The sequence below is a fragment of the Branchiostoma lanceolatum genome, chromosome 17, assembly GCF_035083965.1.
Source record: "Branchiostoma lanceolatum isolate klBraLanc5 chromosome 17, klBraLanc5.hap2, whole genome shotgun sequence".
Taxonomy (NCBI): Eukaryota; Metazoa; Chordata; class Leptocardii; order Amphioxiformes; family Branchiostomatidae; genus Branchiostoma; species Branchiostoma lanceolatum.
The window spans coordinates 12685246-12697884 of NC_089738.1; the positions used below are offsets into that span (position 1 = coordinate 12685246).

A 12639-nucleotide genomic window follows, 5' to 3' on the forward strand; every position below is an offset into this window, starting at 1 on the left:
GGTGCGTGAAATCGGGCAACAGTACTTTGCCAGCGCCTCCTAGCGGTACTCACATCCACGTGCAGCCAGAGCCGGTGTTTCTGACAGACGTCGGCGATGGCCCCCAGCGGGTCGTACCCTCCGGTAACGGTCGTGCCGCTCGTGGCGTTCACAAAAAACGGCACGGAACCCTGTAAGTTGTAACATCAACGCGATTATCTTCGTCACTATCAACACTCAGAACCAACAGATAACAAAACGCCCTGCATAGGCTATGCAGGGCGTTTTGTTATCATATTTTAGGACATATGGAGTTTCTTTTCACCTGCTGACATTTCGGTGTCTGTCAGAGACCTTCTTCAGAGCTTCTGACTGGAGTACTGCTTCTCACCGCTATAAGTGAGGTTACCTGGCTGTGTTAAAAGAAACTCCATATATCCTATGTTCTATCAACCTGATGAAATTATTTTCGGAAGGGAAAAACGCCCTGCAGTTCCTATGCAACATCAACAGATCAACGAGGTCATCTTTCGTCACTTTTGACATCCACAACAAACAGATGGCAAAACACCCTGAAGTTCATATGAAAGTTGACAGGAGGCCCAAACTTATGTCAATTCCTTTTGAGCACAGATATCATCTTCCACATCTTTAACTTATCGTGACCGCAACATGTCCATATTACATGATACAACAACTGGACGTTCCACTACAGTACCATGTAAAACCGCAAGGAGATCGTAAAGCTAATTCTTTATTTGATAGGTCAAGACTTGACCACTTATTTAATTTCATAGCAATCCATTAACAGCTTGTTGAGTTATGCTGTTCAAGCACAAACACCCCACCGAAAACATAAACTTCATGGCGAAGGTAACGTAAGTGACGATCCTACCTGAGCTTTGGCGTCTTCGATCGCTTTATCAAGTTCCTCCGGTAACATCTGCCCCCTATCGGAACATGCATAGATTACAGCATGAATACAGCCTCACGAACACCAGTAATTCATAACCTAGAAACTTGCATGATAGACGACGTTAGATTGTCGGATTTATTGGGGTACGAAAAATGTTCTGTCAGAACAGATATTGACTGCGGCGGTTTGACATAGCTTCTTCAATCCTGGCCTACTTTCGCACTGGAAAATCACAACGATTTATTCTGCCCTTTATCTTTAGTTGCAGTGCATCTACAAGTAAGATATACAATATTCAAGCAGCCACTATCATCTAACGCATGCCTATCAATAGCTATGAAGATATGCGTCTTCAAAAAAAGTAGACGAACACATCTCCATACAGTTAAATAAAAGGTACTGAAAAGTGATTGATGTTCTGTGACCGAGCTATCGAATTCCCGCCAACTGCTGTCGTCAAGCCTGATGACGTCAGGCCAAAGAGCACTGACCTTTCGTCACACTTGACCTTGATGACGTTGTCAGTTCCGATCCCAAGAAACCCCGCGCCCTTTGTCATGGAGTAGTGGCTCTGTGGGAAGAGACAACGCAATATAAGGAAAGGTCGTCTGTGGGTTTGATATCTAGCAATGTACACGCAAGTATGCTCTAAGCAAATAAACAAAACTAAACAAAAAATAACAATTAAGAATAAAACAACTCTAAGAACAATATTCAGCCATGATAACAAGTACCAAAGCTATGAGTTATAACCCAAGATTGACGTGTTCAACAATTTTTTTTAGAACTATCGTAGAGTGGGACTCATTGACAGCAAGCAAGGTATGGGCAGCCTCAGAAGATAGCTTTGTACATCGCCTGTAGTTAGATGTGCAAAGGTTAGGTGTGACAGGTCGTTCAGTGTAATATAACCAGTTGCTGCCGCGCCGTGCGCCTTTGAAGTCTGTGGTCAGACCGGCCATAGAAATATGGATACAAAAACACATTCACTGCTGTCCTCCCGATTTTCTCACAGCCGTCAAGGGTGTCTATAGTGACGTATGTTCAGAAAATTGCTGACTTTAATCTCCACTTAAGTCAATTCCATTCGAAGCACATTCATGTCAATGTCAATACATGTAGCGTGACACGTCGACATAGTGAGTGCCTTACAAACGTCGAGCGAGACAAGGCTACAAAATAATTTTGAACGTACGGTCACCTGTTTGAGACATTAAACAGTCAACTACAGGTCCAAGATATATGTCTATGTCTGCACGTCTGCCTGTCTGCCTGTCGGTCTGTCTGTCTGTCTGTCTGTTCGTTTCTTTGTTTCTCTGTTTGTATTTCCTACCTACTTTGGTTAGCATAACCGAAGAAGCTGTGAATGGATGGTGATAATATTTAATACGTGGGTAGGTCTTGTTGACATTGCTTTTTTTGCAATTTTTCTGTGTGAAGCCACCAACAGCTCTTTTGTTATTTCCCTTGTTTTCAAAGCACTTTGACGACGTTTTTTGCTACCGTCACCCCTCCTAAATGTGGCATTGAAATTCTAGTCGTATTTGCGATCCACAGCGGGGAACCGGAGCCACGCTTCCAGTGACACAGCAAGACCGTACGCTCACTACGCAAATGGGCGGAAGTATCGCAGCTAACTCCCGCCACCACTCCCCGGAACATCCCCTGATTTACGTCCGTGCCTACTTCTGACGGAGCCCGCCAAAAAAAAAACACCGACACCGCATGACAGACGTGACGCTCGTGACGCAAAGATCGTCCGAAATTGGGCCGCAAATGTCGTGTGTGACGCATGGTACATCCAGACACTTCTAAAGGATATACGTCGATTTGTTGTTTCCTAATCTGTAACCGATGACCAAAGTATTGCGTAAAGACATGAAGGTAGACAGAGGAGAAGTAATTATGTGAGCCAAGCTAAGGATACGACATATATCTCAAGTATGCCTTGACAAGACCAAACATATGACGAAGACAAATAAACAGGTGTTCATCATCATCATCATCATCATCATCATCATCATCATCATCATCATCATCATCATCATCATCATCATCATCATCATCATCATCATCATCATCATCATCATCATCATCATCATCATCATCATCATCATCATCATCATCATCATCATATCTTGCCATGCCAGTACTTCATATGGGTACTACATGAGAAAATAAAGAATTGAATGCATCAAGGAAAGGTAAGAAAGGCTAAAATGTCGGAAAGGAAAGGGGAATGAAAAATGATTACCAAAATGATACAAATGAAAGTGATCTCTAACCAATTTAGCGCAACTGAACTCAATTAACAGATGAGCTACTCTTCCACTGGTCGTGACAGAGAAGACAGACGCTATGGACAGTTTTACAGGTTCATTTTACCGGGGAAATTCCCCAAGATCTATTCGACATGTACAATTCATAGGGGACTATGGCTTAACGTCCCGTCCTACGGGCTGTGACCATTTCTAGTACATGTACCGTGTTTGTTGAGTGAGCGACACAGCCGGGATGCGAACTCACTGCTTCTTGGTCCAAAGGTAGGATCACTAAACTCTGGACTGCGCACACTGCAGTTTATGCGTTAAAAAATCGCTTGCCTTTTTGGCAGGCATTTCGCTTACTCAATCATGTTTGAATCCCGAAGTTTCACGTTATGCAAGTGACGTCAGGTCAACACCTTTGCCCATCACCCTCTCCCATCAGTCCCGATTCTTGTAAGACGTCGCGTTTCTTATTCTTCCTTCTATCCCACCATAAGGACGCAACAAGTAAATTTCATGGATGACATCAGCGCGCGCATTGATTTTCGCCTGATTTCGAGAAGTTGTAAAAGTGACACAACCCTAAGTGTAGTAGCCAATTTGGTGATACTCAGCTACCACACTAGTGTCACTTTGTGCAGTTCTTGAAATCAGGAATAAGATACTTGTAATACCATGTTTGGTCGATTCACTTCTTGTTACAACGTTTATGGTCTCTATTTGGCAAAGGATGACATCCACACAATTTTCTTGATGTGGCTTAAATCTCAACTATCTCCTTGCTCCACAGGTTCCGACGAGAACTCTACTATACTTCCTGCGTCCACTCACGGATAGGACAACTCAAGAAATGGTGGGGTAGTCTCACACCATTCCGACGCGGCATTCCTATATCCCACCATCACTCCAGACTATCTCATTATTATCACATCTACCATCGTTCTCTGCCTGGCTGCGGTGTTTGGCAAATTTACGAGAGCACTGCCGTTCGCAAAGCCCCATGCTGCTGCCGGGAGACCGATAAGGCTCGGGCCTCGCTTGCGCGGCGATTACAGATACACCGATAGAATGGCGGAGACACCCTGCGATAAAACCGAGAACGTGACTTGCTTGCAGCGTTGGAAAAGGCGTGGCTATGTTCTGATTTTGTTCCAGTGTCTGCTGTCTGCATTGTCTTATTTGAAATGTCAACGTTTTGAAATGCTCCTGACGTCAGTATGAAAACTTCACAGGCGAAACAGCATACCACCAACGTGACTTGCTTGCAGCGTCAGAAAAGGCGTGGCAATAAACATGCTGAATCCTTTTCCTGTGTCCATCTGTCAGTCTGTCTGTCTGTCTACATTGTCCTATTTAAAATGTCAACGTCTTCATTTTTAGATGCTACGTAAGTACGAAAACTTTACAGCCAAAACAACATGCAATAAAGTCCAACGACGTGACTTGCTTGCAGCGTCAGAAAAGGCGTGGCTATGTTCTAGATTCTATTTTCTGTGCCTATATCTGTATCATCAATCTATTTGCGAAGGTAGGGTTTTCTTGAGTTGCTACTGACAGCCAATGCAACATTAGGACATATGTTGTGAGCGTTAGTAACCACATATACGAATTTAAACTCTAATTTGTGCTGTTGTGAAACTCGCGGTTAAGTCGATGTATCATAAAACGTTTGCTTTAGTACACTGATTGTTACAAGCCTCGTCTTACGGACCATGCTGACAGACAAAATCTGGTGGCTTTGGTTTTGTTCTGTTTCTAAATTGTATTCTATTAGTATGCTGATATATCAAATATAATGACAATTACGTAATTTCATAGTGATGTACACACGCACTTATGTTAGCGACACTACTAACCATATATACACAAAAGCATAAGTAAGCCCTAGATAAGAATACAAAATGGTGTGCAAATATTATAAACCTATTTTTAAAAGATAATACAATATAACAGATGGGTTTTGAAAGCGCATATACAAACCCCCACCCGATGCCGAAATATTTAGTAGACGGATTTCTTTCATGTGCCTTATACTTATGCGCGCAAAACAACAAATTTAGATGTTTTCTGATTGTTATATGTGTGTGTTGGGTCAGTCTATGGATCAGATACAACTTACAATACGTCCCCGTAGACAGTTTTAAGTAACTAAATTTAGTTGCGAAGTTCAGATAATATGCACATCCTGCAATAGATCATCAGTAAATGTCGACATTTGCTGTATTGTTGGGTATAACCGCACGCTGGAATCGGTCACCTTTTGTTCGTCTGTCTAACGATTTCTGACGAAACAGCAATTCTCAAACCTCCGCGTTTTAAACTTCTACAGTTGTCTCCTGGTAATACAGGGTCTCAAGAGAGAGCTATGCGCTCAGACGGGTCCAAGCCAATGCACAGTCACTTGATGCAGCATTTATTGGGCGCATGTTCCGAATACAAGATCGAGATTGTAACGATATATGCAGCGCGGCACGGCGAACAATTTGTCTCGGCGAAATCTACAAAAGTAGTCATCCTTTCATATATCTGCCGGTGGAATGGATCCAGAAATTAAGGGCAATTTTTACTTCCACTGGCCGTAAAAATCGCCAAATAAAAACGTATCGACGTGAGAATTTGTCGCGTTACACGGCGGATTGACTGAGGTAATCACATATAGCTGTGCGAGAACGGAGGGAAGGCAGCAACCGGTGCATGTTCTTGGTACTGAAAACGGTGCGACTGTGCATTTCTTATGACAGTACAGTTGCTCTTAGTCCCATCGAATGGGGACGTTATGCCAGCTGCCCCGTGTATGAGCTTCGGGCATCAAAGCTCTGCACGTAAAAGAACCCAACACACTTATCGAGAAGAGTGAGAGTGACCTGATGCAGTGTGCTTTGCTGAAAGCCTAAGCCGTGGTGAGGCCGCATAGTGCTATTAGCTACCGAAAAAGTGTCATTCTTGGCCTAAATTTGCGGTCGGCAGCTTTAACATACAACTACACTATGTGCATGTCCCTGGTGCTGAAACGGTGGTTACTGTGTATTCCTGTGAATTCCACCGGTGTCTTCCGCTTCTTCGCCGCCCTTACACCGTAGACTTCCTTCTATGGTACACCGGTCCGTCCTTTTCGTCCAATGTGTCAAGACAGCTCACCATTGTTTTTAGGGCTATCTGTACTTTGCATTGCCTTGTCTGTCTTGGCCTTCATTATGAATTCATGTTTAAATTGGACAGGACTTCTGGAAGGAAGGCGGAAAAGAATGATGGAGGAAAACGCACACGAGATACCAAATAAAATAAGGATGGTCTCGGGCGCTACAAGACACGTATACCAACGATTATATCAAATAAAACTAACTTCAAAACTCCTTCCCGAGATAATTTCACGGATTACTTTTCCCTACAACAGTTCTGTCACAAAGGGAAGACGTTTGCGTTATTACCACACGTTTTGCAGTGCGAGCACGCCGAGTATGTGGCATTAGGCCGCAATTCGAACCTTTATTACCGTAATGTGTGTGGAAATGTTACGAAGGAAGGATGCGCTTTGCAAGCTAACCATGCGACGGACGGGTAAAAATCAACGGCGTACGCGTATCGTCGTCATGCCTGCTCTCTAGGGACAGGATGATATAAGGGTATTCCATTCTTTATAATCTAAAAAGGGTAAACGTTTCTTGTGGGATTTCACAAGATTTGTCGGGCTGGCGTAAAACTCGGCCAACCAGAAGTCATTAAACAGAGTCCATTAGTAAAGTTTACCTAGCTAATGACTTGTGTCATTATCGCTGTTGCAATTCTTGTCACATGATTTGATTTTGCAAACCACAGAAACCGTGTGCGTTCTTTAAGGTAGATGGTTTATTTATCAAATCTTCCGGCTTTGTTTTAAGCAGTGTATCCATTTTTTCAAACATATAGACCTTGCCTTCAGACGAAAGACGTATAACACTAAATCTGTAGGATAGCAAGCGTGTTTGGAAAAGAAGACCTTATTTGGAATCATTTAACCTTCTCCCTGCTGCCTAACTCTGTGACCAATAGAGAATGGTGTGCCAATATATGCCGGATATACTGGAAACCCCCAAGCAGTGTTGGGGAAAATATTTGGCAGGGGCAAGAAACTTTGGCGCGACACCGGGAGGCATCCGTCTCATCCCGCGCCCCTAGTCGCAAGGCGCACCCGCGGGGGTACTTCCCGCCATTTTATCATCCGCCCGAATTCTTATATTCAGCCAGAGAAGGAAAGGGCGCGTGTCGGCCACGTACCTCTAAGGAGATGGTGTTACAAGATTTATAACGTCTTACTTCTGGTCAAGTTTTATGGTGGTTTGCTTTCTCTCATAGGACCAACGGGAGCAGAGATAACAAACGACAAGCCTCCTCCACATCTGCTCAGGGATTAAGTATTGGTTGAGCCTCGCATTTAGGCAATAAAACAAGTGCCCCAAACTTACACTGTGAGCTATAGATCTTCCAGCGATCGAAGTAGGCGTCTGGGAAGAGGGATACAAAGCGTCGCAGTATCCGTCTTTTTTAAGTCCTGATAAAGTTAATAACATGCACAGCCACACTCCGCACATTCGGCTCACGCGCGGTTGCCATGGTGATGACGTCATGGATGGACATGTAACGAGGATGTGAGACTAGGGAGATCAATATGGGGTTGTTACGGACGTGTAAGGCATGTCATTGCGGGGCGACCGGTACAGTATTCCTGACACGACTGGCTCTGTGCCGCCGCGGCCCCGCCGAGCTTGCGCCCGGGGGGAAAATGCAGAAAACTGCGAAGCGGCCACCGGAATACCTAATGACGGCGCACACGTGGGGACGCATCCGCAACAACCCGTCAGGCGGCGACGGCGGGAAGTTTGGGCGATCATTAGGAGCGAAGCCAAGCCGGAAAACGGGGCGTGACGAGGGTTCTCCGTGCCACATTGATTGGATGAGTGCGTGCGTGCAGAATCTCCGGCGAGATGGAAAGCCGGGGATTTTCAAGACACCATCTAAAAACTTCAAAGGAAAGCGAAGAGGATCACATCTTCTAAGATTTCAGCGTGATGGTCTGTAAGTAAAAAGAGAAAACTAGCCGACACCCTGACGAAGAGAGGAAGAATCGGTGCTACACTGAGGAGTACGGGAACAACTACTGCGGAGGAAATTGGTTTCTTGGCCAAGTTTGCCACTTTTTGCGCGCGCTTTTTTTGTGAGGACGACGCCCGGACGTCCACTTGGCAAGACATGTTCCCACGTACCATCACGAGACCTTTCCTGTGAACTGTGTTGGACAGTTTGACTTGCCTAGGACGGAATGCCAGGAATCACACTTTCGGGAAGGGATTATTGATTTAATGGCTATACTGACGCTTGTGCACTGGGGTTGTGTCAATGGCTGCCTTCAATATTAACCTGTGACAAGTTTGCAAATGCACTCTTCGGCCAGTTTAGCTTACTGCGAAATATATTCATTCACTGGCCATGGCAAAAAGGATAGACGCAGTGTACAGTTTTTTTCCCAAAACAGTGTATATGGGAATACCCCATATCCTTCTTTTCAGAGGTGAAGTTAGACTGGAACACGACTTAAAGTCCTGTCCTAGCAAGGACATTGATTCTACAGACTGCAACCATTTTAGTGGCGTGATCATGACAATCGGGAGAGCGACAGATGACGGTCGGGGTTCGAACTCGTAAACGTCTGGTCCAGGAGTACGATTCCTTACCACCGAACCTCTGCCCTAGTAGGCGTGTTTGACACAAGAATGTTCCAGCAAACATTACACGAGTGAGGGAAACAGTGTAGGTTTTAGCATTGTGTTGAATATGGTCCCTGTGTGGATGTGTTTCAACCAAGCTAAGGGGACATAATTCTGTTAAAAATTGCATGTGCAATAATATTGGTATAGATTTTGAAGCTTCAAGGTGACAGAAAGACATTGACAATGGCTGGCAATGACATAATTACGATGTGTTGCCGCTTTCTTCAAAGCAATGCATAATTAGAGCGCGGTCGCATTCGTCGTCGGTCGAGGTACGATTTAATGTCCTAGGATTTCCAAGCAGGCTGCGGCAGACATTTCAACCACCGTCGAAATATCTGCGTGAAATAGTTGAAGACAGCCTTTTCGGCAACAACACGGCTGAAGGCAGTACGACCAATGTACGACCATCACAAGAATGGCCGTAGTTTGCGACCGTGCGACGATCGTACGGAGAATGTGCCTTTGCCCGCTCATTTCGCAGAGGGTTTACACCGGGACCATTGCTATGGTTGTGTAGGGTGTCGTCTGTCACACGCTTCAATATTTCGATATTTCTGACTACTTTTACTTGATTTCTGTATTTTATGTTTTCATTTACCCTCTATGTTTTCATGAATTACTCTAATTGTTAGTAGCACTTTTCAACGTTTGGTATGTATCAGTTGTATGATCTTAACTACATAATCTATCTTCATAACTTATACTTTGCTGAAGGTTGTAGTTGTCGGCACGTAACTGATATTTCTCTGTGAATCTAGACAACTAAAAAGAGAGTTTGGGGCGTTCGGTTTGTCTGAATGTTGTAACAGTAGCGTACTGTGAAACCCTGTGAGTAACGGTGCACCAACACTTTTGGCGCACGGACAGTGAGCTAAGCTTCACACAGCTTAGAAAACACAAACGAAAGAATGACGTTTACGTCAGCCGAATGTAAAGATTCTGAATGCAACTATCTTGAACAATCGTCTCTGACTGTTACATGATGATGATGTCTGTATCCAAGCAGATATTTGGCTTTGGATTGTTTCTGTGACACGTTTTGTTAGTGTGTTAAATGCGAGTTATCGCAAACCTTTCAAACAAATAAACGGATCATGTATTTGACATCTGTGAACTTACATCTGTTTGTTCTCTTCTGAATCGTAAATATAGATATGAATACAGAATATCTTAGAATTATCCATACTCCCCCGTGTATGCGGGAGCCACAGGCGTTGGCCTCAGGCGTCAAAGCTCTGCATGTAAAAGTACCCAACACACTTATCGAGTAGAGTAGGGGTGACCTGGTGTGTTTGGCTGATAGCAATGAGCCGCGCTACTAGCTAGCTAGACGAAAACTTCACCTCGGTTGAGGATGACTGCTCTATCTTACTTACTCCTCCGAACAACCATACTTGTAAGCCACTCTGTGTAAAGAATGACTACAGAAATATGTAGGCACTTAACATGTGCACTGGCCAATCCCTTAAAGATGGACCGCAACTTTTTGTCCTTATCTAGCTGCACACTTTTCTTCCCGGACGCAAAGACCAGATAACAAGAGAGTGTCCTGCGTTTTGTAGATAACAATCCCGAAGATTGGAAGGCCTTGTAACGGGAGGCCGTATCAAGAACCTAGATCTAGTACAGCTCCTAGAATAGCTTTCAGTGCACGTTTCGTGCGGGGGAAACTCTTGACACCCTAACCCTGTGAAAGATGAAAAACGGTTGGATGGCGTGACGGTTCCGCCCACAGGGACGGAAGCCGCGGTGATTGATGGGAATTGTGGACCGCAGACAACAGCAAAGAATAGACACTCGGGCGAGATGGGAGGCTCTATGGCCCGATTTACACTCGCGTTTTTAGTCGACTTGGAGTCAACCCAGGACTGTGCAAAGAGAATCCTAGGCCACTCTTGTAGCTTCCAGTAGGAAAACTCCACTCGGTCACCCCAAAGCTCCTCACACACGGCTCCGAAAACTTGTGTGTAAATCGGGCCTATATCGTGTCCTAGTCTGGTATTCATCCATCCTGTTGCAGCTCCGGTTGGTTCATCTGATCGCTTCCCTCTGCATCTGATTTAATCTCTTTGATTCTGGATTAGTAGAACTCGTTAATGGCAGAAAACAGTGAAGAAAATGAAATGAGTGACTCTACCATAATCGTGTCCTAGCCTGGCCATGGTATCGGCCTCCACCAGGCCTTTCTAAAGGGTTATGGATAGTAGAATTCGGGAAAATAAATGGCAAGGAGAGTGCGCCGGCGGTGAGGGTAACATTTCCCCCTCAGAAGGTTACAAACTGTACTCTATGGCCGGGTAACTCTTCTGTCATGATATCAGTCCATTTGTTCAATTCTTACTATTTCCAGCAACCCACGGAGTCTGGTAGAGTCTACTATGCTAGCTCCAGTTCGCTCCTCTAATCGCTTCCCTGACAAATATTCAGAGGAACGGGCTGGAACTAGAATAGAATGGATACCAGGCTAATCGTGCGTTGCCTGATAGTTAAATCTTTACGTACGACTATGAGAATTCTTTACGTATGTGTTTGGAAAATATCTCTGACAGTTACCTCACACAAACTAATCTGTTGCGACGTTACAAACGTATGTAGGAAATAGAAACTCTCTATTGCGCCACGACTTATAGCTAGACTTTTACGGAGGAGATGTCTTTACGTACGTCTGTTGTGAAAGAAGTTCTACCCCATAAAACACATGACCGTTATTAGCGTACATACTAGCGTGTGACGTCATGATAACGATTGAGTGTACTGCAGGGATGTGCGCAAATGTCTTATTTCTGAATTAGGCCACAGGAAGTACATTCTATGGATTACACCAGCGCTCTCATAGATTTCCGCCTGATTTCGAAAAAAAAAAGAAGATCATGACAAGAAAATACCAAAAATGGGCAAATGTGTCGTGCTGTAGCCTTGAGTCTACTTGTAGAAGGGAGATTCATGAGGTAGACGTGAATGAAGTTGTAGAAGTGAAACCAGTCCAGTATTTGTAAAAGTGACATTAGTGTGGTAGGCTTGAGTGTTGATGGTAAGTGATACTTCTTGAATGCGGGGATGAAATACTTGTTACTTGTGATATCATGTTTCGTAACTTCGCTTATGGTCTCTATTTTGAAATTTCATGTTTTTTCTTGCCCATCTTTTTTTTGGCACTCCAGCATTAGATTTGGAGTCTGCAAAGGGTGTCATCCATAAGATTCACTTGCTATGGCATTACCCATCGTACATGAAGTCTTGAGATGTGTTTTTGTGGGAAGACACTGAGTGGGAGGAGACATTACAGATCACACGGAGGCGCTTTACTCCACAGTTGACGTCATACGTGACGTCATAGCTCACATCTAGCCATGAAAACTGCGAACTTAATTTCCGAGAAGACCGCGATCTAATTTCGTAAAATGTTTTGAATGTACGAATGTGACACATAATGTAGCACAGCTTTCGCAAGCACTGTTGTTGCAAACGTAGACAGTCATGACGGCATCATAGAATTCAACACTGGGGTATATTTCAACGCGGTGTGGTGTTGAACAATCAATGGTATTTAAAGAGATCATGTCTTATGACTATGTCACGTCATCTCTTTTCTGAAGTCTTAAGTTGGTAACAAGATTTCTCAAAAATACTATATACTTGAATTATGAAAATACACCTAAAGCTTTAACCAACGCACGATCAATTTTAAATTGTTGAGCTAGACGACCGACGATGTCGTAAGGTAAAGCGA

General features: G+C 44.1%; 1 protein-coding gene across 5 annotated transcripts in view; it reads right to left on the reverse strand.

Annotated features, from left to right (window-relative positions):
• The window catches only part of LOC136423464 (cysteine sulfinic acid decarboxylase-like), a 31546-nt gene that overhangs the window by 3138 nt on the left and 15769 nt on the right, over positions 1-12639 (reverse strand). For all 5 annotated transcript variants that reach the window (XM_066411614.1, XM_066411613.1, XM_066411612.1 and 2 more), the window contains 3 exons: positions 1387-1466; positions 875-929; positions 54-170 (listed from right to left, as the gene is read on the reverse strand). In XM_066411614.1, coding sequence (XP_066267711.1) covers positions 54-170; positions 875-929; positions 1387-1466 — 252 coding nt within the window. The remainder of the gene's footprint in view (positions 1-53; positions 171-874; positions 930-1386; positions 1467-12639) is intronic.